The sequence below is a fragment of the Apis mellifera genome, linkage group LG9, assembly GCF_003254395.2.
Source record: "Apis mellifera strain DH4 linkage group LG9, Amel_HAv3.1, whole genome shotgun sequence".
Classification (NCBI taxonomy): domain Eukaryota; kingdom Metazoa; phylum Arthropoda; class Insecta; order Hymenoptera; family Apidae; genus Apis; species Apis mellifera.
The window spans coordinates 9,480,429-9,505,051 of NC_037646.1; the positions used below are offsets into that span (position 1 = coordinate 9,480,429).

The 24,623-nt window shown below is 37.7% G+C and overlaps 5 protein-coding genes across 7 annotated transcripts; 3 read left to right on the top strand and 2 right to left on the bottom strand.

Annotated features, from left to right (window-relative positions):
- The first annotated feature begins 351 nt into the window (after window positions 1–351).
- Window positions 352–3,266, top strand: LOC724521. The gene is made up of 4 exons (XM_026442787.1): window positions 352–513; window positions 732–791; window positions 1,398–1,523; window positions 2,270–3,266. Exons 1-4 carry the CDS (start codon window positions 367–369, stop codon window positions 2,495–2,497), a joined length of 561 nt encoding a protein of 186 aa, XP_026298572.1. The 5' UTR covers window positions 352–366; the 3' UTR covers window positions 2,498–3,266.
- Window positions 3,267–6,335: 3,069 nt separating this feature from the next.
- On the top strand, window positions 6,336–11,509 carry LOC724616 (neprilysin-1). 2 transcript variants are annotated; one of them, XM_016914179.2, is made up of 17 exons: window positions 6,336–6,668; window positions 7,091–7,163; window positions 7,332–7,429; window positions 7,579–7,632; window positions 7,734–7,791; window positions 7,960–8,150; window positions 8,320–8,557; window positions 8,640–8,886; window positions 8,975–9,251; window positions 9,312–9,467; window positions 9,588–9,823; window positions 9,902–10,011; window positions 10,094–10,152; window positions 10,236–10,284; window positions 10,353–10,539; window positions 10,676–10,855; window positions 11,222–11,509. In XM_016914179.2, the coding sequence occupies exons 1-17, from the start codon at window positions 6,587–6,589 to the stop codon at window positions 11,393–11,395; spliced, it is 2,469 nt and encodes an 822-aa protein (XP_016769668.1). In that variant the 5' UTR covers window positions 6,336–6,586; the 3' UTR covers window positions 11,396–11,509. The 2 variants fall into 2 exon arrangements, with proteins under 2 accessions (XP_016769668.1, XP_001120510.2); XM_001120510.5 differs by having other exon boundaries at window positions 6,355–6,668; window positions 10,679–10,855; window positions 11,222–11,395.
- Window positions 11,510–11,645: 136 nt separating this feature from the next.
- LOC724664 (A-agglutinin anchorage subunit) lies at window positions 11,646–14,072 on the bottom strand. Of its 2 annotated transcripts, none has more exons than XM_001120555.5 (6): window positions 13,964–14,072; window positions 13,549–13,773; window positions 13,388–13,465; window positions 13,257–13,316; window positions 13,063–13,183; window positions 11,646–12,836 (listed from the first exon to the last, which is right to left on the bottom strand). In XM_001120555.5, exons 1-6 carry the CDS (start codon window positions 14,024–14,026, stop codon window positions 11,743–11,745), a joined length of 1,641 nt encoding a protein of 546 aa, XP_001120555.2. In that variant the 5' UTR covers window positions 14,027–14,072; the 3' UTR covers window positions 11,646–11,742. The 2 variants fall into 2 exon arrangements, with proteins under 2 accessions (XP_001120555.2, XP_006561909.1); XM_006561846.3 differs by having other exon boundaries at window positions 13,549–13,782; window positions 13,964–14,071.
- Window positions 14,073–18,764: 4,692 nt separating this feature from the next.
- Window positions 18,765–21,923, top strand: LOC100578860 (zinc finger protein 512B-like). The gene is made up of 3 exons (XM_003249925.4): window positions 18,765–18,864; window positions 19,401–19,586; window positions 20,701–21,923. The coding sequence occupies exons 1-3, from the start codon at window positions 18,847–18,849 to the stop codon at window positions 21,121–21,123; spliced, it is 627 nt and encodes a 208-aa protein (XP_003249973.1). The 5' UTR covers window positions 18,765–18,846; the 3' UTR covers window positions 21,124–21,923.
- Window positions 21,924–22,670: 747 nt separating this feature from the next.
- Window positions 22,671–24,623, bottom strand: LOC100578625 (tetra-peptide repeat homeobox protein 1). The gene is made up of 3 exons (XM_003249896.4): window positions 24,468–24,623; window positions 23,941–24,159; window positions 22,671–23,364 (listed from the first exon to the last, which is right to left on the bottom strand). Exons 1-3 carry the CDS (start codon window positions 24,477–24,479, stop codon window positions 23,095–23,097), a joined length of 501 nt encoding a protein of 166 aa, XP_003249944.1. The 5' UTR covers window positions 24,480–24,623; the 3' UTR covers window positions 22,671–23,094.

Here is a 24,623-nt window from a genome sequence, read left to right on the forward strand (position 1 = left end):
AAAGTAGAAAGAAAGGAAAAAAAAAAAGAAGAAAAATCAATGACAATTCCTTCGATCGTTCGAAGGAAACGACTTACACGAATCCTTGATGAATTTTTCTTATGATCTCCAACTCTCTCGTTTCTCCTCGCCATCGGCGATTCCGTCGTTCCACGGCAGCAAACTGGGTCAATTTTATACGGAGATTTCGATTTTTTTCCCCCCCCTCTCCTCCGAGACAAAAACACTTTCCTTATCACAGAAGAAGAAGTTGGAAAATTTTCAGGGTGTCATCGCGAGTTGACGGAAGTGAAACGATTCTGCGGTCAACGGAACACCGAATAAGGGGTCCGAAAGGGTCGATCGGCATTGGTGAAAGGGGTCCGTATGCAACGCAATCGTTGTACCCCCGCCTCATGTTGGCTCGTTGGGCCTGGGCAGGGCACCGCTATAAAAGCAAACCACGTCGCCCCTCAGATACGTAGTGTTTTCCCGTGTACTGCACAAGAAAAATCACCCACAATGAAGTTCGTCGTAAGTTTCTCATCAGTTGGCAACACGAGTCGCTCGTAGTTTCTCCGGGCCTCGTACTATATCCACTTTGAGTCCTCATTTCAAAATTATTCTTATATCACTGTTCTCTTTGAATTTCGCCTTTTCGAAGTTAAACGAAGGAACGATAATCGAGTTCGAGTTGGAAATATCGAGTTAATATTTTCTTTTTTTTCTTTTTTTTTTTTTTGTAATTGCAGATTGTCCTTTTCGCCGCTATGGCTGTTGCCAGTGCTTACCCTGGATTCTTACACGCACCGGTAAGTGAAAACAGAAATTTTTGATAATTAGTTAGGCCCGATTCGATTTTTTTTCGCCGATGCGAATTGCGTGCACGTTGCGTAACAATCTTCCGATTTAATTTTATCCACGTTTCATGAAAGGGGAGTTTGTTCCATACCATTCACTCTGGACCTATTAAAAACGTAACGCTTTATTTTATTTTATTTTTTCAACATCTTAATTTCACTCTCGTAACAATTTCCATCGCACACGCATTGAATCCACGAATGATTCAGAGACCATTCTCTTCATAAACAGTAAGCTATATATCTCTAAAATTTTTAACCCTTCTCTTAACTCTATTTCGTCCAAGTCTTACTTGACGAGACTTGGACTCGCTCGAAAACTCGAATCGAGAAGAAACGATCATCGTACTCGTCATCACTCATCTATTTTCACGTCTCTTTCTTCTATCGTTTATCCATTGGTATTATCTAAATCTAATCTGCCGGAAACTGGCGTCACGAATGCGCTCCTCGCTGGACCGAGAAACTGGACACGCTCGGCGGTAACCAAACGTAACCAAAGTTTCCGCATCGAAGTTTAAAGAGCAGTATTGAAAAGGATTTTTGAAATACACATAGGTAGTAGCGCAACCATGGCTAGCGCCGGAAGCTTGGCCAGCACCCGCACCTACGTACGTTAAGGTCCCTCAAGCTTCGTATTATAAGGTTGCATCAGCACCAATAGTCAAGGTATCGGCTCCTCAGGTAACGAAAAGAAAAAGAAAAGTAATTTAAGATTAATATCACGGATGAAACGAAAAATTGAAGAAAATTTTTCGTTTCTCGAGCATCTAATAGCCGTGAAACTCGAAAGTATTACGTATACACGTTTCGTTTTCATCTATTTTCTCGAATATCGCTTTTACCATTCTCCTAGCAAATATCATCGTTACCTAGCGATGTTTTATTTCATCTTGGCAACAATTTCATTTTCTCGAGTTCAATTTCAAAATTTCAATCCTTCCTATCATTTTCTTTCATCGTCATACATTTTGACTGCTCGCCACCTCATATCTGTTCGATTTCGATTCGAATCGTTACCGCACCGTCGATAACTCCTCATTTCCCACGTCTAATGGCTCGTCGTAAAGCGGAGCGGTGGTTACGAGTCACGTAACTTAACTTTCCAATCAATCGATGCGATCGTATCTCGATCGTCGTCTAATTGAATTGTTCGTTAACCAACGTTAACCAACCAGGTTTGCAAATCCCCCTTAACGAGGACTGCCGTTCTGAATCATCGTTCAGCGATTCCTTCCCAATCCCTTACTTATGCAACCGCAGAGATTTTCTAACCGCTCCTTCAATTCCTTTCTTCCGCGTTTATTATCGCGCTTAAGCTCGCTCCTTCGATGAATTTTCTTCGAGAAACATTTAACCATCTCTATCAATTATCTCTCGATCTCTGCCGCGAGTTAAAATTAATTTTAACCTCGGGGAAAATTTCGCAGGTACACGCTCCGGAAGTGCACCAAGTGCTCCAGATTCCGCAACAACCAGCTATTCCACCCCCACACCCCCAGCCCCTCAACATTAAGATCCCCCATGTGCCGACCGTGAAGATCCCGTACCACGGACCCAAGGTCGCGACACCTCACCTCATCGGCGTCGAGCACTACGTGGAGCCTCAGATCAAGGTGGTGAAGGCCGCCCCCATCTCCCATCATCCATGGGATTAAAGTTCCGCACGGCACCAACCGAACCAGCTTGGCCAGGGTGATCCATCCATCCTGGGCGAGCCGTCCCGAGGTGCATCTGGAGTAGCGACGCTTCACGAATACGAACGATAACCATGGCCAACAATCGAAATTTTCCTGGGCTGGAAAGAAGCTCGAGACGATATACATTCGAAGCATCCGACCGATTTGTCGTTCCCCCGTTCTGCTCTCGTTGAGTTCTTCGTTCTCCAACAAGGGGAAACTGAAACCCCTCCCTCTCTAAAAATCGATCGAGGAATCATAATTGATCGGAGGGAGGGGGAAAGTATCGTCGATCAGTATTATCCAACGAATGAACGAACGATGGACGAGGGACGTCGAGGTTGTGGATCAAGATCGACGGCCTCGGGATCGACGGCGAAATCGTTTCTTTTTTTTTTCGAACACTCAGGCAATCTCGAAAGGAAAAGTTTATCACTATTGTTTCGATCCCTTTTCTTTTTTTTTTTTTTTCGGTCTACACGGCGCAACGAATTTTTTTCACAGTATCGGTTTCCTGTATTTTGCCCCTCCACCCCGCCCTCCCCTCTACTTCTTCTTTTCTGGGCACGTAAAAATTTTTGCGCGGCGATTGTGTGATAATCGAAGAAGACATCGGACCACTTCATTGTATATTTTCTTCTCTTCTTTCCGCCTACTCCTCCCTCCCCCTACCCCTTATCATACTTTTGCAACAACACTTTTATTTATTTTCTAATAAAAGTTAATTTGTATGTCTTGTGATAAAACATTGGTGTTGCTCTCTATTTTCTCTCATTCGTCGATTCATCTCCCTTTCTTACCATCCTCCATAAACGGAATTTGAAATTTCTCGCTCGACAAGAGTTTATTTCTTTTATCCATCTCTCTTGTACGATTTATAATTTCAATTTCTTTTTTTTTTTCAACACATAAATTTTATCATTGCACGATGATGACACACGTTCGATGCATTCGTACACAACACGGAAATTCTCTTAGATATAAATCAATCTAATGTCGCCAGGGTAACGAATCGTCCAAACAAAAACGTTCAACGTTCACTGCCATTATTTTCGCGGAGTTATACCGTGTTTGTATGAAAAGCAGCAGCAGAAGAGTCCGACCAGTTAGTATACCGATCGATCCCATCGATTTCTTTGATTTGATTAATTTCTATCGTATTATTGTGATCACATTTACGCGAAAATAATATGAGCGCAAAAGATTTGTATCGATCTTGTTTGAAACGAATAAGATCTCTATTAGAACGCGAATTCTTCGAAAACAATTATTATTGGGTAATTTTTACAATTTATAGATATCGTGCACACCTCTGACGACTCTGGTAAAAAGGAAAATGCTCAAGAGGCCACACCGTAGAAATTACGCAACGAGAAAGTGGCACGAATCATAAATCGTTCTAATTCGATGCAATCGTATACGCACACTCAAAAAAAAAAAAAAAAAAAGAGGAGGAACAGAAATAGAAGAATTAGAAATAAGACTTAGAAATGACTAATTTCGAAGATAAGAAAATTCAGAATTTCGCGCATCGATCGTTCTAACTGTTTTGAATTTCTATTTTCGATACAGTAAAAATTTTTCAGGAAAATTTTCGATTATTTCGATCGTTGATCCTACAATTAATACGCGTACTTTCACTTAGACCGATTGAATGAAATTAAATCGTTTTTCCGTTCGTTTATAAATATCCCCATCGATCATCTATCCTGTATTTCATTTCGTTTAGTTACGTAAATTTGATACCACACCACTCTAGCATAATAAATTACGGTTGAATTTTTCATTCGAATCTTTTTCATGCTGGAAAGAACACGTAACAAAACATTTCGAGGAATAAGAAGCTCGCTGTCTAATTAGTTAAATTACTTATGAATTTACAATTACCGATTCTTGTGTAATCTTTGGTAATTCTTATACGCATGGAACGTATCAAGTCTAAGAGAAACTTCATTTATATAATTAGAAATAATATTGAGGCTGAGATATAATAAGTTTTGGAAACTTTTCGTTTTTTATAATTAGCAACAAATCAAAATACGAAACGTTTCATATCTATATTCATCTTCGTATAATACTTTTTAACGTCGTATTTATATTTATCCAAGATATCGATCTTCCTCAAGTTAAAATCAACTTCTTCTTTTCCACAAGATTTGATCAACCACGTTTGATTGTCTCTCGCTTGATTGAGAAACAATAGAAAAAAATGAAACGCGACAATCGTTCTCCTCGACTTGTATTTGAAAAAAAAAAATAAAAAAAAATTCCTCGAAGTATCGTACTTCAGAAATGTTAATTATATTCAACATTTGTGCCAGGTACCGTTCGATCAGATGCGTGAAACAGAGAAATATTGCGAAGAATTCTAGTTCACAACGAATTCTGCTCCCAGCGATCCCCCCCTCGGGCGGTCCTCGCCATTGCAATTCAGTGAAAATTCTTTTTGCGCGCAACGCAATCCACGATTTTTTTTATTGGACAAGCTCGAGGCATTGCCCATATATGCGTTGGAAATATGTAAAGTACATTTTGCCACTCGAAGGCGTGGAAATGTTTTATGTTGATTTCCCGCTCAAATTGCTCCATACTTATTTTCCACAAGTCGAGACTTGATAGTCGATGTACGCCATTCGAAAAATTTTCTTTCTTCGTTCTATTTTATTTTAAAAGGTTTGTATCGTGCCGTTCTCAATTCGTATTAAAAAAAAACACTTTAATTGATGAAAAGGCGTCACCCGTTTCCGTGACGATATATCCTACTACGATATCGATTCGCTGAAATATCATTTTACTATTATTGATTACTTATATTATATTTAATACGATTGAGTAACGCATTTATCCGATGAAAATGTTTATACTGTGTAATTTTTATTATTGTCATCTATGTAGGAAAAAAGCGTTCTCAACAAAAATAAATTGTTTGATCGTATATTCATTTATCATCGATCTTTACTCGATTACTTGAGATATAATTGAGGTGATATTTACTAATTATCGATTACTTCAGATATAATTGAAGTGATATTTACCAATTATGTAAATTAATAATATGGAATAATGGAAAACTATTTCTTTAGTTTCTTTGGTTTAGTTTCCTCGTTTTTTCCCAAGCAATAATACGTTACATCATTAATACGCAGTAGTAAAATCTAATTATATTTCATTTTATTTATTAAAAAAAAAAAATTGTGTCACGATTCCAGCAAAATTTATTTGCGCTAAAATAGAATTTCTTAACGCGAATTAAATTCTAGTGCATGCGTGAATCTCCTCAATTTAATGCTATTTTACCCATCGTCATTGTTCCTTTAAGGTAAACAATTACGGAACAAAAAGAGTAGCTCTCATTCTATATAATGAGAAACAAACCTCGCGAAGAGTTTCTCAATACATGACGACGAATATCGATTTCATGTTTCAAGGAAGTGCATGTTTTAATGATAAACTATGCATACGTCAATTACATCGAGCAACGTATAGTTCCATTTCTTAAATGATCAATCTCGATCTCGATTTCACAATCTCTTTAAATTCGCAATATCAAACATATGACTATTTTCCTATTATCCTCGTCTAAAAAATTAATCCCATTTCCTCGGCTTGGTAATTGAAACTTGCCAAAGAAACGAATCTCAAATAAATCCCTCCACACATCTCTGTATATAAATAGAAACGAGATTATATCTTTAAATAACTGTATAAATCGTAACGATATTTATCTCGATCGAGTAATTTTCTTTGACTAACTTTCACCTTCACAGAATCGCATTCTTTTTATCCAAGCACGCGCTTACGTTCTACATCGCATAATCATTTAATTAGAAATAGATAAAATGCTTGACCTTCCACATCGGATCGGTGATAAGAGAAATTAATTAGATTGAAAAGAAGGCGGTAGATAGAAAGAAGGCGAGGAAGCGGCGTGGCGCGGAGCACCGTTTCAATGGGGGTGAAACACGTGGCCGAGGGGTGAATGTAACGACGCGCACAGGTGAAGATATAGACCGGGTTTGTTTGAACGTAACAACGAGAACCACTGGCAAAGCAGGAAAATGTGAACGTATGGATAGCCCGTTGTCCCTCGAGGTTGTTCAGTGTCGTCAGTTCGATCCGGTCACTAGGCCATTCACCATGAACGAGCGCAGTGAGTATATTTCTTACTATTTATTCATTGTTTCCGGTGATACCGAGTATCTATCCGATACCCTCGTTTTTAACTCTCTATATAGCATGCCTCAAACTTCTCTAAGTAAGTATTTTCTCCCTTTATAGTCGTGTCAAGTTCGGTTTTATACCAGAGAATGGAATTATTTTATCGTCCAAGATCTTGGTACACTTTCAACGACGATTAATTTTTAACTTGGATCGTAAAAGAATTCGACGAAGAAAAAAATAATATGATTTATATAACCGCTTCAAAAATTAAGAAAACATTCGTGTATATATTTATCGTGTGGACAATAATTTTCGTTCATTACTTGATTGCAAATTAATAAATGTTTATCGCAAATTGTATTTCCATTCCATTCAACTTCGTATATTGTTCTTCTTTTTTTTTTTCTTCAGAGGATGAGACGCAGTCAATTTACACGATCGCCAGCCAACAGAACTTGGTACCGATAAAATCCAGAAATGCCTAGTAAGTGAGTGGGAGATTGACGTCTGCCGGTTGTCTCTTCTCGCCTACTTATTATTAAGTCGTGCTATGACATGTATCAAACAACCGACCAGGAAGCCTTTAATTCATTACATTTGTTTCTCCTTTTTCCTTTTCTCTTCTCTTCTTTTCTTTTCTTTTCTTTTTTAGCCTAAAGAAACGAAGACACGTACCGAATTTAATGATGATTATACTGTTTCTCCTGATGGGTCTATCTATCCTAGCGGCACTGGTGTTTTCTATACTTTGTAAGCAATTTTTATCGAACGTGATCGTGCTTTTCAATCATTCGCGTCATAATATTTTACAAAGATCAAGAATTTGCGAAATAAAATTTATCATCAAATTTCGTTATTTTTAACTATCATATTTTGGATCGGACTTTTTTTCTCCTCAGATATAACCTACAGACCGACGAAACTCTGCGAAACAGAGAATTGCGTCCGCATAGGTAAGCGATTAATTGATTAATCAATTGATCTGTGTGATATTCTATCTCTGATTACGAATTGGAAAAGATTCAAATTAAGATGCACATTTTCGTTACTGTAGCTGCTAGTTTGAAAGAATCTATGGATACGTCCGTAGATCCTTGTGACGATTTTTATGAGTAAGTATACATTCTGGAAAGTTCTGATTATTGACTGTATAAATGTATCTATGGTGTACTGGTTTCAGAATTTATTTTTCAATGTCGTGCACATGGAGTGTTGAGGCTTTCGTGTGAAGATGCTATACGATCCTTATCTCAGCATTTTAACGTTCAATTCATTTCCAGATACGCATGCGGGAAATGGCAGGACGAGCATCCTATACCGGATAAGAGTTTGATTAATTCGTGGTTCGAAGAGCGTAAAGAAAAAATATTCGTGAGAATCAGAGAACTGTTAAGGAAAAATAAGACGGACAGCGACGAGCCGTGGGCGGTATCGCAGGCTAAACTGTTGTACAATAGCTGCGTAAACGTGCGTACGTTGCCAGTTTTTGATAGTGACTTCTCATTTCACTTGTAACGAGGAAAGTATTAAAATTAAAAAGTTCCTTTGAAACATTTCTGCTACGTTCGTCGAGTTAGTTGAATCTCTATATTTCGATAGAAAGATCGTAGACCGTTCGTAACGTTCGAGGTTAATTTCAGAGGCGACGAACGAGTTGGGATTGGCGCCGTTGTTCGACGTATTGAAAGAGCTCGATCTACCCCCGGTTCCTGCGGCCATCACCAAGAAAACGGGCGATTACGTCGAACAAATAGCAAGGGTGAAAAAAATTCTAGGAAAGGACGTGTTCTTCCGCTTCGACATCATCCCCGATCCTCGGAACACAAGTAACAATATAATGTTTCTCGACACGCTGATCCTCGATAATCCGTTACCCAAGTAAAGATCTTTCTTTTCGAAATATTTGTTCAATATTTGATTCGATCGATCAATCGACGGAATTTTGCGCATTTGTTAACAGCGACAAAGAATTGGAGAGGCGATTGCACTCGATCAGATCAAGTTTCCGCAAGTTGGAGAACGAGGATGAAAGTGAAGATAGACTGAAATATTTAGAAATTACGTATATAACCAGCATAATTAAGCAAATCATGAACAATGGGACCCTTGATACTTGCTCTTTAAACGATGAATCATTGCCGCTTGACGAGGAAGAATTGGAAAAGATCACCGAGTCGCTTTACAAATTGACAAGCACGTTTTATTACGTACGTTGCTCGAATAACGCAACTTATTAATAATATTCGCGTAGGCAATGAACGATTATCGTCAACCGGAAATATTATTTTATCACAGCTATCCCACTTAGACAGCAATCAAACCATTTTGGAAGAAAATCTGACCGATGATAATTACATGCTGGTGGACGATCTTCAAAAGTTGACAGACGAGTATGTGACGGAAGTTAATTCTACGCTCACGCCTAAACAGTTATGGCGGCCGTACATTGAACTGGTTTTTAAGGATATCGACGCTATAGACTTGGATAAGACGGATAAAGTGTTGGTAGGCGATCTGGAATATTTGAAGGAAGTCGCTCTTATGTTGGCTCTCACCGAGGAGGAAGAATTAGGTAAGGAGAAATTTTGAATCTCGATAATTTTTTGAAATAGATAATTGAATTTATTTTCAGAAAGCTACGTGTGGTGGGTGATAGTAGATATAATCGTGCCACATTCGACGAACAATTTAAGAAAAATTTGGGTAGATTACATCAACGAATTGACCGATATGGAGGTCGGTGAATCGAGGTCGTTCTATTGCGCTTCCGCTGTCAACGAATTGATGGGTCAGTGTAAAATAAAATTTTATTTCGAGATAAAATAGAGAAATAAGAAATATTCCAGACCGTAATAAAAGAAAAGTTTTTTTGTGAAATTCTTTTAATCAAACACTGGTACAATTTTAGGAATGGCGGTCTCGTGGTTGTTCGTGGACTCAACGTTTCACGAAGACAAAGGCAAAAAGGTGTTGGAAATGTTGGACAATATAAAACAAGCTTTCGCCTCGATGGTTCTGCGAACCGATTGGATGGACCAGCGGACAAAACAGGCCACGTTGGAGAAGAATAGAAAGATGGAGTCTCAAATTGGATTCCCGGATTGGTTGTTTACCGAAAATGAGCTCGACGAATATTACGAGAACGTGAGAAATTGTTCTTCATTCATTTGTCTCGATGCTTAAATATTTAGCGGCAATAAAATTAATTCGTTTAATTTTCAGATAGATCTCTCGGAGACGGAGTATTTGAACAATATGATACAAATTATTCGATTGATGTATTTAAACGAATTGGAATCCATTCATCTGATTAATTATAAAAATGAATCTTAGTAAGAATTTTATTTCATTGAAAATTTAATTGCTGAATTAAAAAGGTGATTAAATACTTTTTTTTTCTTTATTATTCCTCAGCTGGGCAACCGATCCAACGGATGTAAATGCGTTTCACACGTACGAGTATAATCATATAAGTACGTATTTTTCTTGAATAACAACTCAACGTCTAATATAATCGCATGAGTATATATCGCTTTTATTTTTAACATGCATGCAGCTGTACCAGCAGGAATTCTTCAATTTCCTTTTTACGATTTGGGTCTTGAGTAAGATCAGAATTACGATCGAGGTATTGTAAATAACACGTTTCTATAGATCGATTTCTCAATTTCAGATCTTTGAATTACGGCGCCATCGGCTCGATCCTCGGTCACGAGTTGACTCACGGATTCGACAACAGCGGTAGACACTACGACAGTAATGGGAACGTGAGACAATGGTGGACCAACGAGACTATTTCGAGATACACCGAAAGAATCGAATGTTTTATAGATCATTATAACAATTACTACGAAGCTGAAGTAAGCGCTTATTTAGATTGATCGAAAATGGCGATCGAACATCGGCGAGGTGTTCGATCTCTTTTTTCCATGGAATTAAATTAAGTTTGTTAAGTTTGTTAAAGTATGGATGATTCGATTAAGCGATTTATTCGAGCAGGTAGACGGATATGTCGACGGTAAACTCACGTTGAGTGAAAATATAGCGGATAATGAGGGTCTGAAAGAAGCTGTCGTCGCTTATGAAAGATGGAAGGCCAAACACGGTCAAGAGCCCTCGCTTCCGGGATTCACTCACCTCACCCAGGAGCAACTTTTTTTCCTTAGTTTCGCACACGTGAGACGTTTTCGTTTACTTTGTCGGATGTTACATTGTATCGAAGCTCGATTCCTGAAAATGATTAATATTTATATTTTTTTTCAAGCTGACGAGAAATATATCTTTTGAAACGCGTTGAACAGTCTACATTAATATTAATAAACTTTTTTATTATTTATTTTATGTTCTTTCATGCCACGAGGCATTAAATTAACGATAGACGATTTTCAGATACTCATTGTTTAATATATCCTTGAATTTTATTTTCGATCAATTCTCATCTCATCATTTGTAAAAAATTTTTTGACTTTTGGATATTTGTAGAATACATTCATTATGTTAAATTTATTCAGGTTTTTTATGGTATTTTTTTTTTCTGCTTAGATTTGGTGCGAGAACGCAACTCCAAAATTTTTGAGAATAATGTTAGAAAGCAGCCATTGCCCCGGACATGTGAGACTTCTCGGAACTCTCAAGAATTCCAAAGAATTCAGCGAAGCGTGGAATTGTCCCGCTGGATCGAACATGAATCCCTCGAACAAGTGTAAGCTATGGTAACGACAAGAATTCCTTGATCGAAGAAAAAGGAAAAAGAAAATTCCTCAATTCTCTCTTCCTCAAAAAAAGAAACTTTTATATTTTTCAATCTCCTCAAATTATTATTAACATCAATTAATCAATATATATATATATATATATATATATATATATATATGTACTATAAGTGTTATCAAATATTAATTAACATCAAAACATAATTTCATCGATCGAACTGTAAAGGATAAAGGATAATTAGATACCCGAATGATCCGATATTAATACAATAAAAGAATTTTATTTACTTATAACACTTCGTACATTCACATATTTTCAACAACGGACCGATATCCATCGATTTAATACATTCAATAAACGTATCCGCCGTTAGTTTCCGTGGGTTGAACGTACTCGTTGGCTGGCGTCACGCTCACCACCTGCTTGCTAGCCGAGGCCGGATTATTGACACCGACGATCGATTCTTGATTATAATTATAATCGGTGAGAAGCGTGACAGGGGTGGTCACCTTAACCGGTTGGCTCGTGGTCAACTCCGACTTGGAATGTGCGCGGGAGGACGAGGACGAGGGCGAGGACGAGGGCGAGGTCGAGGTCGAGGTCGAGGTCGAGGTGGAGGACGGGGGTCGTAAGTTGGACAGGTTGGGCAAATACATCATGGCGAGTTGGTAGAAGAAATTGCCCAAGAATTGCTTGTCCTGCTGATCCGAGATATGGACCACGGGTACGGATTTCGTTTTAAGCACCTCGGTCACGGAATGTTGAGTCTCGACCGGTTGATGCGACACGATTCCCACCGATTTGATCGGATCCACGGCGTCCACCGATTGCAGAGGGCTGACCGTGGACACGCTCACCACAGGTGTCAACGTTTCCACGCTCTTGACCACGGTTGGCACCGCGTGTACCGCGTGTTGCACGGGCGACGAGGTCTTCACCGACTTGACGGATTCCACGATGTGCACCAGATTGGAGGACGGCAACGTGTCGACCGGTTGCACCTGTGCGTAGGTAGCGTGTGCAGGGTGCACGGGGGTCAAGGTGCCCACGGGGGATATCGATTGGATCGGAGACAGCGTCTCGAAGGGGAGAGATGAAACGGAAGGTAACGCGTAGAGGCTGTGGACGGGGACCCCTTGCACGATATGCGTGTGCGGGGCCGAGAAGGCTGGTTGCGCGATGGAATAGGCGGTTGGAACGTTTTTGTTCAGCTGGGTGGAAGATGAGAGGGGAAGAGGGACGTTGAAATTGACGGCTCGATCGACGAGGCCGGATTGTTGCACCGTGGAGAGGGAGGGAAGTTGGGAAGAGTAACCGGTAGAGGGTACGTTAAGGACTCCGTTGTAAGAAGCGTAGACGGTGGGCAGGAGAGTTTTGCCAACAACGTTCTTCCTCACGGTTGTCGAGGGGATGGTCTTCGCCGCGTTGGTAAAGTGTGTTACTTCTACAGAAGAGAAAATTGTAAATCGTAATAATCAATATACGTACGATACGAATCTCTGATTCGGTATACGATTGTATAAATTTACAAGAAGAATGCAATTTATTTTTGAAGAAGCTTGAAGAAATTTCGACGGATAAATTATTCAATATACAAAATACGCGGCACGATGTTAGCGATACTCGTAGCGACGAGACTCGAATTATGTAATGTATTAAAAGATTCTCACGTTTTAAGGCAGGCCCGCGTTCAACGATGTTCACAGTCGACGGGGATCCTTCGTGAACTCGGGTCTTCACGGTTTTGACCGTGGATTTCACTTGGGACGCGGATTCGGTATCTACGACGGCCTACGGAAAATTATATATGTTTTACTCGTTTGCAAGATGGATGAATTGTTGTTGTAGAAAGTGTTAAGTTTACCTTAACGGTTTTATCCACGGGAGTACCGTAAGAGGTTGGTGGCGGTGTAACGTTTACCGTCTGCAAACAGAAAATTACGGGACGGATAACGTGATCGGATACTTCTATTCTAATTTTTATTCTATACGTACTTCGACGCTTTCAACGGGAACCGAGAATGTTGTGGTTGATACTACTTTTTCAGGTTCTACGTTAACCACTTCAGCGACCTGAAGAAACGTAATACCTCGCGATGATCACGTCTCGGTAGAAGATCTTTACGAAATAATTTTTCTCTTATAAATTTTATTACCGGTGTGGAATATTCAGTGAACGCGAGGGGTGACAAGTACTCGTTACCAAGGGGAGCGCCCGGTTGATATCCAGGGGGTCCATAGACGTCCTGTACCACGGATTCGTCATCGAAGGATTTAACTTGTACCACGTTGTCGAGATGATGATCGTAACGCGGATCGCCTGGAAGAACGTCCCTCTTTTGCTTTGGCTCGGGGAAAGCCGAGGAAACCGTCAAATAAATCTGAAATAACTTGTTGATAAATACAACGATTATTTATCTGGATATTTTTTTTTGCGCGTTTCTCATATTTTCTTTTTATCTTTGATAAATCGATCAAAATATTTAAATTCCAGTGAAAAGACGAATGGAAAAAAATATGAAATCTATTTCGATAAAATATTTTTGGCGTACACTGAAAGAGATACCTTACCAGAGCGATCAGCAGCAACCTCATGTTTACGGTATGCTGTTTGAATAAGGAGTGGAATATCATCCCAAAGATATTTCGATCTTTTATACTTGGTTCCCTCTCGGTTTATTTCGCAATCGGATGGCATTGAAAGAACTAGATTTTTTAATTGATTTCTTTTGAAGGTCTGCTCATCGCCGAGAGATGATCGCCGAGCGAACAAAATGTCTCCTCGCTCCTCGTGCGTGTTGGTGACACCACCGATCGAAGAAAATAAAAATTCCATTTTTGTTTCGGTGTTGATGTTCCTCTTCTCTGGTCTTCCGCCCACCGATCTTTATTCTTCGATATTTTAACCGACCATTATATAGGAACATGATTTATGCAAATCTCTGTGCGTCTCTTTCCTCAACTTCGTTGTCTTCTTTTTTTACTTTTCGTTTCTTTTTCTCTTTTCTTCTCATCGACGTAAAAAAAAAATGCGCGTATGTGACCATTATCAAGCTTCGTTGGGTGAAGACGAAGAAGACGAAGAAGAAGAAGAAGAAGCTTTTAAAGGATTCGGATAACGAACGTTGGACTTTCGTAAGGTTTAATGGATCGTCGTCAATCACTGCTAAGTATATAATTCGTATGATCCCGATTATTGAACGTCAAGTTCGTGACAGCTTTGCGTTTTGAGATACGCATGTGGCAGATTTGTGTTTCGTAACTTTCCAAATGCACAAGATGTATCGATAATGTCCCTAATAAGTCTTTTTTCTATTTGTGGATAAACAACTTCGATACAGATAGAATTTTACAATGTGTTTTATTACGAAGATGATAGTTTAGATTCTTGAATTTATTTTTTAATTTTAATTAGGTTGAAAAAAAATGACATAAGAGTCATTGTGTGTAATAACGTGTGTCCAACAGTTGATAGAAATATTGCAATTCATTTGCATTAATTATTTATTTAAATTAATACGAATTCCTTGACCTATAAGAAACTTCAGTTTATCAATTGTTTTTATAAATAAGATACCGATCAATATATATTTTAAGCATTTCCACCGTCAAGAGATCGGATAAAATTATTTTTGTGAAGTTTCTACGAAAGAAACACAATTTTTTTTTTAAATAATAAACGACGTTTTAAAGAAAGAAATGTTTTGAAGCCAGAAATAGACGCCATGAAATTTTGTTAATTTTTTGTTAAAGTACGAATTTTTATGAATAAGTTTAATGAATAAAAGAAATATATCGTTTAAAGTAACAATAATTTTATTATTACTTTTTTAAATGCAAATATTTCAATAATTCATAAAATTTTCATCGAAGAGTTGTTTTAATTTCAAATTAATTTTACCAATAATATTCTTTCACATTTTTTGCTTCTTTTATTAGAAATCTATTTGAAAAAAATCTGTTATCTTTTAAGATTGAAGAAATGTTTTTCTAGTTAATTTATGGTGGGCAGAAATTTCACTTTGTCCAAACTTGTATTTTGGACATATCTGGATAGATTTGTTTCTACGTGATAAATCGACTGATCCACTGAATAATTTAAGAACATCGATAATGCATTAATTGCATAACGAACAACTCCATAAAAGACACGCATTAAGACATTCCGGTCTGATAGAAATTCATTGCGCAATCTCTATATAAATTTCGTACTTTAATTTCAACAATTAATTATCGAATCAAAAATCCAAAGTTAATAGAGTTATATAGAGAATTAATAAGTTATTTTTTTTTCTTTTTTTTTTACCTTTTCTTATAACTTAAATTTAAATTGAATTCTTTTCTTTTTTTTTTTTTTCCATTACAAAAGAAAGAATAATAACAAGTACATATTTTCAAAATTAAATATCAATGATGAATCGAAGGAAATCAAAAAGCGTTCATTAAAATTTTTTAAACTCATTAAATATACCGCGTGTTCAATTGTAACAAATCGAATTTTTTGTTCGAATAACACTGTGGCTCTATCTATGAGTTACACTCGAAAGTATACAGAGATATATATCACCATAGATTATGTATACAATAGATATTCTATAAGTCGGTACTTCAGGATACGTAATGAAAAATTCTATACGACGATGCATCTCTATTCTATTCTTTCTTTATGTCTGTACATAGATTATTCCCCTAGCAGATAAAGCAAAAATTAATGATAGAGAGAAGTAAAAGAATTCGCTTTATGTTCACATAAGTTTATGAAATTCTTTTTCTTCAATTTATTTCAATTTAAACAATAATCCTTCTATTGTATTTGTCCATATATCTTTATATCTCTTACATAAATGAAATCTATTGATTTAAATTTTGTATAATAAAACGTTTTTACTCAATTAAAAATTTTATACTTTGCTTTATTAAAAAGCAAATTATACGAGCATAAAACTTGGGATGAAAACTTTTAGAGAATAATAATCGAAAAAGATTTACTGGCACTGTAAATTGCGTTGAGAGTGAAGGTATATATATATTACCCTGTTGCACGTGTATGTCGCAAACATATGCGTCGTCCATTAGAGAGCATATTATATTATGTTCATTTATGGATGGATATTAGTTATAAGCTCGTTCTTCTACAGAGTTGCGGAAGGAAAGGACTCGCGCTCTAATTATCCCGATTATCTTCTACCCACATCGGTTCGTGTTTCACTCAACTCCCATGGAAAACCATGTCAAGTATCGTTGTCCTTTTGTTTGTCGCTTCCTTGCACTCTAATTTCTTTCAAATTAATAAAATAGAGAAAGATGATCTTGAAAGTAGATTCTTTCTTTGGATAAGGTTTCAGGTATGCGTGTCTATATTACTAAATTTCATACATATTTATTTAATAACTGTTTCTATTTAAGAAAATAATATAAGAAAGTTGGTGTATAAAAGAAATAACATTGTGATAAATAAAATGAATTTTTATTTATAGATTTTTTATTATAGATACAATTTTAAATAATTTTCCTCTCGAAGAACTCTTTTGAAAGGCTATTCCTGTCTTATAATCTTTTATAACTTTTTACCTTTCTCCTGGAAGACAAACGAAATAAGGATAAGGTAATGCAATTTTTATGTCTCGAGTTAATTATTTATACACTTTTTGTCATATGGAAGATCGACCACGGGTGGAAATTCAATCGGTATCAAAGATACACGTTATATATAAAACGGATAATCGATATATAATTCGACACGGGATTACTAGTTTTCACCAAAAGTGAGAGGAGAAAGAGGGTTGACCGGTGAATGATTTTACTTTTGCTTTTGTATCCGAACCGGATTCTATCGCCCTTATAAGAAAACCATTACTTATTAAACGCTACATTTTTTCTCTCAAGTCGGAAGAATACTTATATACGAACAATTTTTTGCATAATATATACATAAAATACTTTGCATAGCTCGTACCGAGAACTGGGATTTTTCAAGGATCCCGATAAATTCTCCTTCACTGTTGGAAATACATTCTCAGGATTTTTCCATGCGTGGGAAAAAATATAGAAAAATATCAGTTATAATAATTTGCACGAAAAAAGAAATTACTAAAGAAAAAGAAGAAGAAGAAGAAAAATATAACATCTTTTAAAAAATAAATAATTACTTACTGTTCTTTAAAACAGCTGTCAAAATCGATTTGATTTCTTCAATGGATACTGCTTTCTTTCGAATCTAGGATCGAAATGCTTGTTACTCGTGTATCACAGTTTTACAGGTAGCGGATTTGTTTCGCTCGCACGAATGTATGCGAACGAGTGTGGCGGTAGAAAGAACCAGATGATCCAGATTATCCTTTTACTTTGGACGTTCTTTCAGTGTTCGAGAACGATAATCCTTTCACCGTTCTCTCCCTCGACCGTGAATCGTTTTCGCGGCTCGCATTTCAGAATCGTCGATTGCTCTCACCATTTTTTACAAACAGGAAATTACAACGCGGCCTCCACTTCCTAATACCATTTCCTCACCTTCTCTATGATCAGTGTTTGCATATTGGACGAAAAAAACTGAACGAAGAATTCTACAGTTAGAATTTCTACAATTAGAAGAATTCGAAGAATTATTTTTAAAAATGTCGTAACACGTTTGAATAAAAATTTTGAAAAATGTTTATTCTGAGTTAAGTGTACAAAAGTTGATAGATCACAATTTCATATCTAATGATACCTTGTCGATCTATGCGTCAAATTGGAATGGAATTGATACGATTTCGATGAAGACAAATGTAATTTTTCAATCGAACGAATATGATTTATTATTAATTATCACAAATATCTTAAACACGATAAGTAATCGTTACGAGGGAAAGAACAGTGAACAACTTTTCGATCGCATGAGATCACGTGGATGTGCATATATCAATTTTGACACTCGTAATTGATCGTATAATTAATTGAAACGTTGTCCAAGACACGAGTAATTACTCTCGACGAAAGATTGCACGCTCGATGAAAAGACATAACAAGATAATCGCACTATCACGATTCATCCTTCGAAAGAAAAGAAGAGGAAAAGGCTGGAATGATTATGGAGAGGAGGGAGGAGAGGGAAGCTGCGTGACTGGGTCAGTTACGAAAGAGTAAACACACAAATTCCCTTTCGGCGCGGAAGATGAGAGGAGAGGATCGATCTCGATTGCACTTGAAATCGAGCGTGGCGGCGGTCGTCGAACTCGCGAGAAGAGCAAGGAAGAAAAAAAAATGAAAAGAAAAGAAAAGAAAAGAAGAGAAGAGAAGAGAAAAGGGGAGAAGCGGAGACAAGACTGGAGAACGCAAGCCAGTCGGAAAGAGAGTGCTTTCTTCGTGGATCGGCGATGGTGAAGGTCCTCGTATATAAGCAACTGCCGGTACTGCAATTGTCAGTGTGATTCGTCCCATCGGAAACGCCTATCTGCTTACACCTACGAAACCGGATGACGATGCGGCGAGTAGTAAGTTTTAATCGTCGTCGAGATGGCGAGACGTGTCGAGATGGAGCAGCAATAATTCTCTCTCTTTCTTTCTCTCTCTCTCTCTCTCTCTCTCTTTACAACTTTCGTTGTAAATTTTGTGAACGCGTAACTCGAGTGGACTCGAACAGGGTTGCAAAGTGTTAACTGTTCTTTTCTTGTTCTTGTCCATTTTTATCCCGTTAGAAATGGGAGGGGTGAACCACCGAAAAAAGTGATTACGCGGAAGAGATTTGCCGGAGAAAGCATTGCAAATTCTCTTCGTACAGATATAGATTATCGATATTCACATGGATCTGTGGCTAAAAGAATTTCAACGGAGAAAGTTAATTCCCGTTCACTTGGCTCGATAATTGAGATTCGTTTAATTCTTCTTATGATATTTCACGAACGTAGAAAGGATTTTCCGTTTTACCCGTTCCTCCTCTCGAGCTCGACTCTCGTCAGATTTATCTTGGCGCTCAGTTCGATGAACCTTAATCGCGATTTTATATATATATATATGTATACGTTTGCAGTTTTTGTTCGCTTTGGCCGTGGTCGCCGCGAGGGCCTCACATTTCTCCTCCCTGGAAGGCCATGGTCTCCATTCGAGCGAGCCGAAACTTATCTCGCAATCGGTCCATCTGAAAGAAATACCGACCAAAATCATCAAGGTCACGAAAACCGCGGTCGTCAAGGTGCCAGTTCCCTATCCAGTCAAGGTATTCCTTGTTCATTTCTCGGTATTATATTAATTTCACGGTAATATATATCATATACCAATCCATAATAAATCTCTTCATCGTCGATACGAAAATAATATTGAAGAAAAATAACTACTACAAAATTCAAATCTTTCGCAATTCTTTCGTATATACAATAAAAAAATCTCTTTAACGTCAAAATTGGAAAATTCAAATCTTTCGCAATTCTTTCGTACATACAATCTAATAAAAAATCTCTTCGATACAAAAATAATATTAAGTAAAAATAACTACTATAAAATTCAAATCTTTCGCAATTCTTTCGTATATGCAATCCAATAAAAAAATCTCTTCGTTAAACGTCAAAATTGGAAAATTCAAATCTTTCGCAATTCTTTCGTACATACAATCTAATAAAAAATCTCTTCGATACAAAAATAATATTAAATAAAAATAACTATAAAATTCAATTCTTTCGTATATGCAATTCAATAAAAAAATCTCTTCAACATCAAAATTGGAAAATTCAAATCTTTCGCAATTCTTTCGTACATACAATCTAATAAAAAATCTCTTCGATACAAAAATAATATTAAGTAAAAATAACTACTATAAAATTCAAATCTTTCGCAATTCTTTCGTATATACAATCCAATAAAAAAATCTCTTTAACGTCAAAATTGGAAAATTCAAATCTTTCGCAATTCTTTCGTACATACAATCTAATGAAAAATCTCTTCGATACAAAAATAATATTAGATAAAAATAACTACTATAAAATTCAATTCTTTCGTATATGCAATAAAAAAATCTCTTCATCAAAATCAAAATTGGAAAATTCAAATCTTTCGTAATTCTTTCGTACATACAATCTAATAAAAAATCTCTTCGATACAAAAATAATATTAGATAAAAATAACTATAAAATTCTATAAAATTCAAATCTTTCGCAATTCTTTCGTACATACAACTCATAATAAATCTCTTAATAATAAATAGTCGCCGATACAAAAACGATATTAAATAAAAATAACTACTACAAAATTCAAATTTTATCGTTTTATTTTCCATCCGATTGTCACGAATCGATCGCCTAGGAGAGTTGATCTAGAAATTCCTTTCTCTTTTGTAGGTGCCCCATCACATACCCGTCCCGGTGCCAGTGAACCATCCGATCGCAGTTCCGTATACGAAGCTGGTGAAAGTTCAGGAACACGTGCCGGTCGAGGTGTCCAGGCCTGTCCCGATCGAGATCCATCAGCAAGTACCTGTGGTGGTGCCGAAGGCGGTCCCGGTACCGCAGCCGATTCCGGTTCCTCATCCTGTAACGGTGAACAAGCCTGTCTTCTACCCGATACCACACCCGATTCCATATCAGGCCAGCCATTCCGAGGGTGGTATCGGAGGCGGGGCTGGTGGATACGACTCCGGGGATCACGAGGGCCACGAGTCGGAGAGTTACAGCTCTTACACGGTGAATCAACACGGCCACGAGCAGGACGTCCAAGGTGGACACTTCCAACCATCTCAACCCGATTACGGCTCCCACCATTGAACGACAATTTTCACATTTTCGTTGTACATACATGTCGTTTATACGTCGTTTAAGCCTGATTTGTTAAGTTTATGTTTTTTTAATTTTTATGTTTTTTTTGTTGACGTTCTTTTCTATTTCTTCTTCTTCTTCTTCTTTTTCTTTGTTTTTTTTTATATGACTGTTTTAATAAAAATTTTTACTTTGTAAAATACTTTGATGACGGTCGATGGTTTCTCTTTTTTCAAACGTTCGTTACGGCAATTGTTTGATCAACAAGTTTATTTATATTTATATGTAATTGCGAGATTGATGGAATATATAAGAAAAATGACCTCGATTTTTCATGCTCCGATAAAATGGAAAGTGAATTATCGTATCACGATTTTGATGAGTCATGCGAGTCTATAATCTATATATATATATATTTGACGCATGGATTATATCTATTTCGGGCCAGAAAAGATCGATCGTGATTTGTATTCCAAGAATGGAATTGTATTTGCGAACGGGTATAACGGGTCATTCGATTGAAATTGTCTTAATTCTTGTTTCTCGCGCTTCAAGAAAGTGGACTGGAAAAACCGCGACATCGGTCAAATCAATGCCTCTTTTAACAGTTTTCAATAGCGTTAGAATCTTTATAAAATCTTTATATTCTTCTTTCATTTCACATTTGGTTGAAAGTATGTAGCACATGTAACTGATCATTAAAAAGCGTAATTACACGCATTGCATTCTTTGCGCACTCGCGAAATATGAATCTCGTTCTTTCGCGGTTAAATGTCAATGAAAAATTACACGGGAATAGTACGAAATTACGCAATTACGCGCCTTTATTTGTTTTCATTATTAAAAACTCTTCTTAATTATTATAACAACGAACATCGCGATGCATCGTTTTCTCTTCCATCCGCCGGGATAACGAGGAATCGGATCTCTCCGCGATCAAAACAACACGCTTGCATAATTTGATCGCTTTATTCGAGGAATACCAGGTTGAATTTCGAGGGAAACACGTTGTGCTCAAAATTTCGCTTAATCGCTCGCGGTAAACTGCATCCTTTACCGGCTTTAATGAGCGCATCAACTTGCACTTCTTTCGCGAGGTATTCACACGCTCCCCATTTGGATTATTACTACGAATTCACGGCGTTGTCTAATTCCTTCGTGGAAACTCGTAGGTCACGAACCTTCCCTATTTACGCTTTATATTATTACATTATTATTACTTATCGCGAATATAAGTTTCTTATATCCGATTGGTGAAAGTAGTTTCTTTTAATAAATATAATGTTGCGTAATATGTTTTTTTTTTTTTTCTATTAAATAATTTTTATGCTCGATCAAGATAATTGAAACCAGTTTTGTAATTTTTCAGTTTCAAAAGAAATGGTCAGAATTACAAAATCTTTTTTCAAATTTCTCTCTTATTATTTCTGCGTTTCGATATTTCAATATCCTTTATATATTTTGTGGAAAAAAGAAAAAGAAAACACCATGTTTTTTTAATACGAAAACATATATTTATTTCTATGTTGGAAAACAGGAGTTGCTTATACAATTGCTTATACAAAAAAAAAAAAAAAAAAAGGAGGGAGGGGATAAACCGCGATGGAACAATTGCGCAGGATCGTTAACACTAATCGTCAACGATTTATTCCTCTCACGTTGAGGAGGGAGAGAATACAATAACCAATCATACGATCCAAAGGGGGCCAATCTTCGCATTATCGCGGATGGACAAAAAGGTATGGAAAATATATATTGGCAGAAAAGTTGCGGAGAGATTGGACGCGGTCGGACTTGTTCGTTAGTTGTTCGTTCTCGGCGGGGCGGAGAATCTTATTGCTTCTTATTATCTTGAAACTTTCTCCGCCAAATCGTGAAATGTCCAACCGTCCAACTGAGGACGCGATAACGCGTCCCTGTCACGATCACCGAAGCTAGCTCCCTCGGATCCACGGAAAATAAAAAAGGGATTGGTTCCGTTTACCAGGAGGAGTAGCCGCTTGGCCAACCGCCGTGATTGTACTTCTCGATCACGACTGCAGGTTGCACCACGGGCAGCGGTATCTGTTTCACGTATGGAACGGCGTACGGTTGGGGCACTTTGATCGCGTAGGGAGCCGGTACCGGAACTTTGATCGGGACCGGAACTGGCCTCTCCACCGGAACAGCAACGTGTCTGGTCACCTCGACTGGGTACGGTTTAGGGACGGGGACGGCGACGGGACGATCGACCGGGACGGCGACCGGTACCTGAAAACAAAAATTGGATTTAATCAATTTTATACGATGCAAAGATCTGAACGAAGAGGAGTACGGTGGAAGTAAAGAAAAAGTTGATGGAAACGATTCTTTTTCTTCTTCTTCGAACAGAAGAGTTGTTGCGACAGTTGTTAGATCATAATCATTGGCAAAAAGAAAAAAAAGAAAAATCGAGCGACTCGAGGACTTTTTCCAAGAGAAATCGCACGTGTGGGATTTGTAACGTTCTAAACGTTTACGAAATCGAATGCCGCTCGTTCACATTGAAACGTTAATTAACGTCCGATGATGAAGGCGTTTACTGCCAATCACGCGAACAGATATTCCAGGATAAACAGAGCGTGATTGGGAGCTCGAGGTCCTCGTCTAAGCGCGAGCTGATCTCCTTGATACCGATATGAATATAGCGCATCAATATATTGCTCCGAATCTATTGGAACAATTGCATTCTTCATTTCGCGTGTATTCTTTTGTTTCTTTTATTACTTTTTAAATTTACCAGCTAAAGATCTAAATCATTTTTGTTCTATTTTTTTTTTTAGCGTGGAAAGGAAGAACGATCTTTACCTTAACCGGGACAGGGACGTGTTTCTCGACAGGAACAGCGACAGGGTGTGGTACAGGGACCGGCACTTCCTTGGTTACGACCGAGAGTGCCGGTGCAGCGTAACTAGAGTATCCTCCGTATCCTCCGTATCCTCCATAGATTCCACGCTTGTCCTTCTTCGTTTCGGTAGCTTGCTGTTCGGCCAAGGTTACCGCCACGAGGGCGAAGACGATTAAAAGCTGCAAGAACGATCCAATTCTAATTATGGAGAGATTCGTTTGCGGCGACCCGCATAAAACTTTCTTTTCGATCTACTAAATTTTTCTCGAAATTTATATTCGATTTCGAATTGGAAAAATCGGTCACCGATCTTCGTGCACCGCGAAGTATTTGAAAAATAACAATGATATATATTTTCTTTCTTTTGTTTCGAGAAAACTATATACTTTCGATCCTCGGAGACGGAGTCAGTGCTGATCCCAGGCAAAGACTGATCGTCAAGATCGAGGAGATCATAGCGATCGTCCATAAGGCTGGAATTGCTCACCTTAGCGTTCATGTTGGCTGCGCTATTGGAGTTGGTTGGTTGGTTGGTTGGTTGTTTTGCGACTGATGAGATAGCAAGAAGATCCACACGCTTTTATACGGTGTGACGACCACGACGAACCCTTGAAGAGGAGGTGGTGGGCAGTTGCGGACCTCA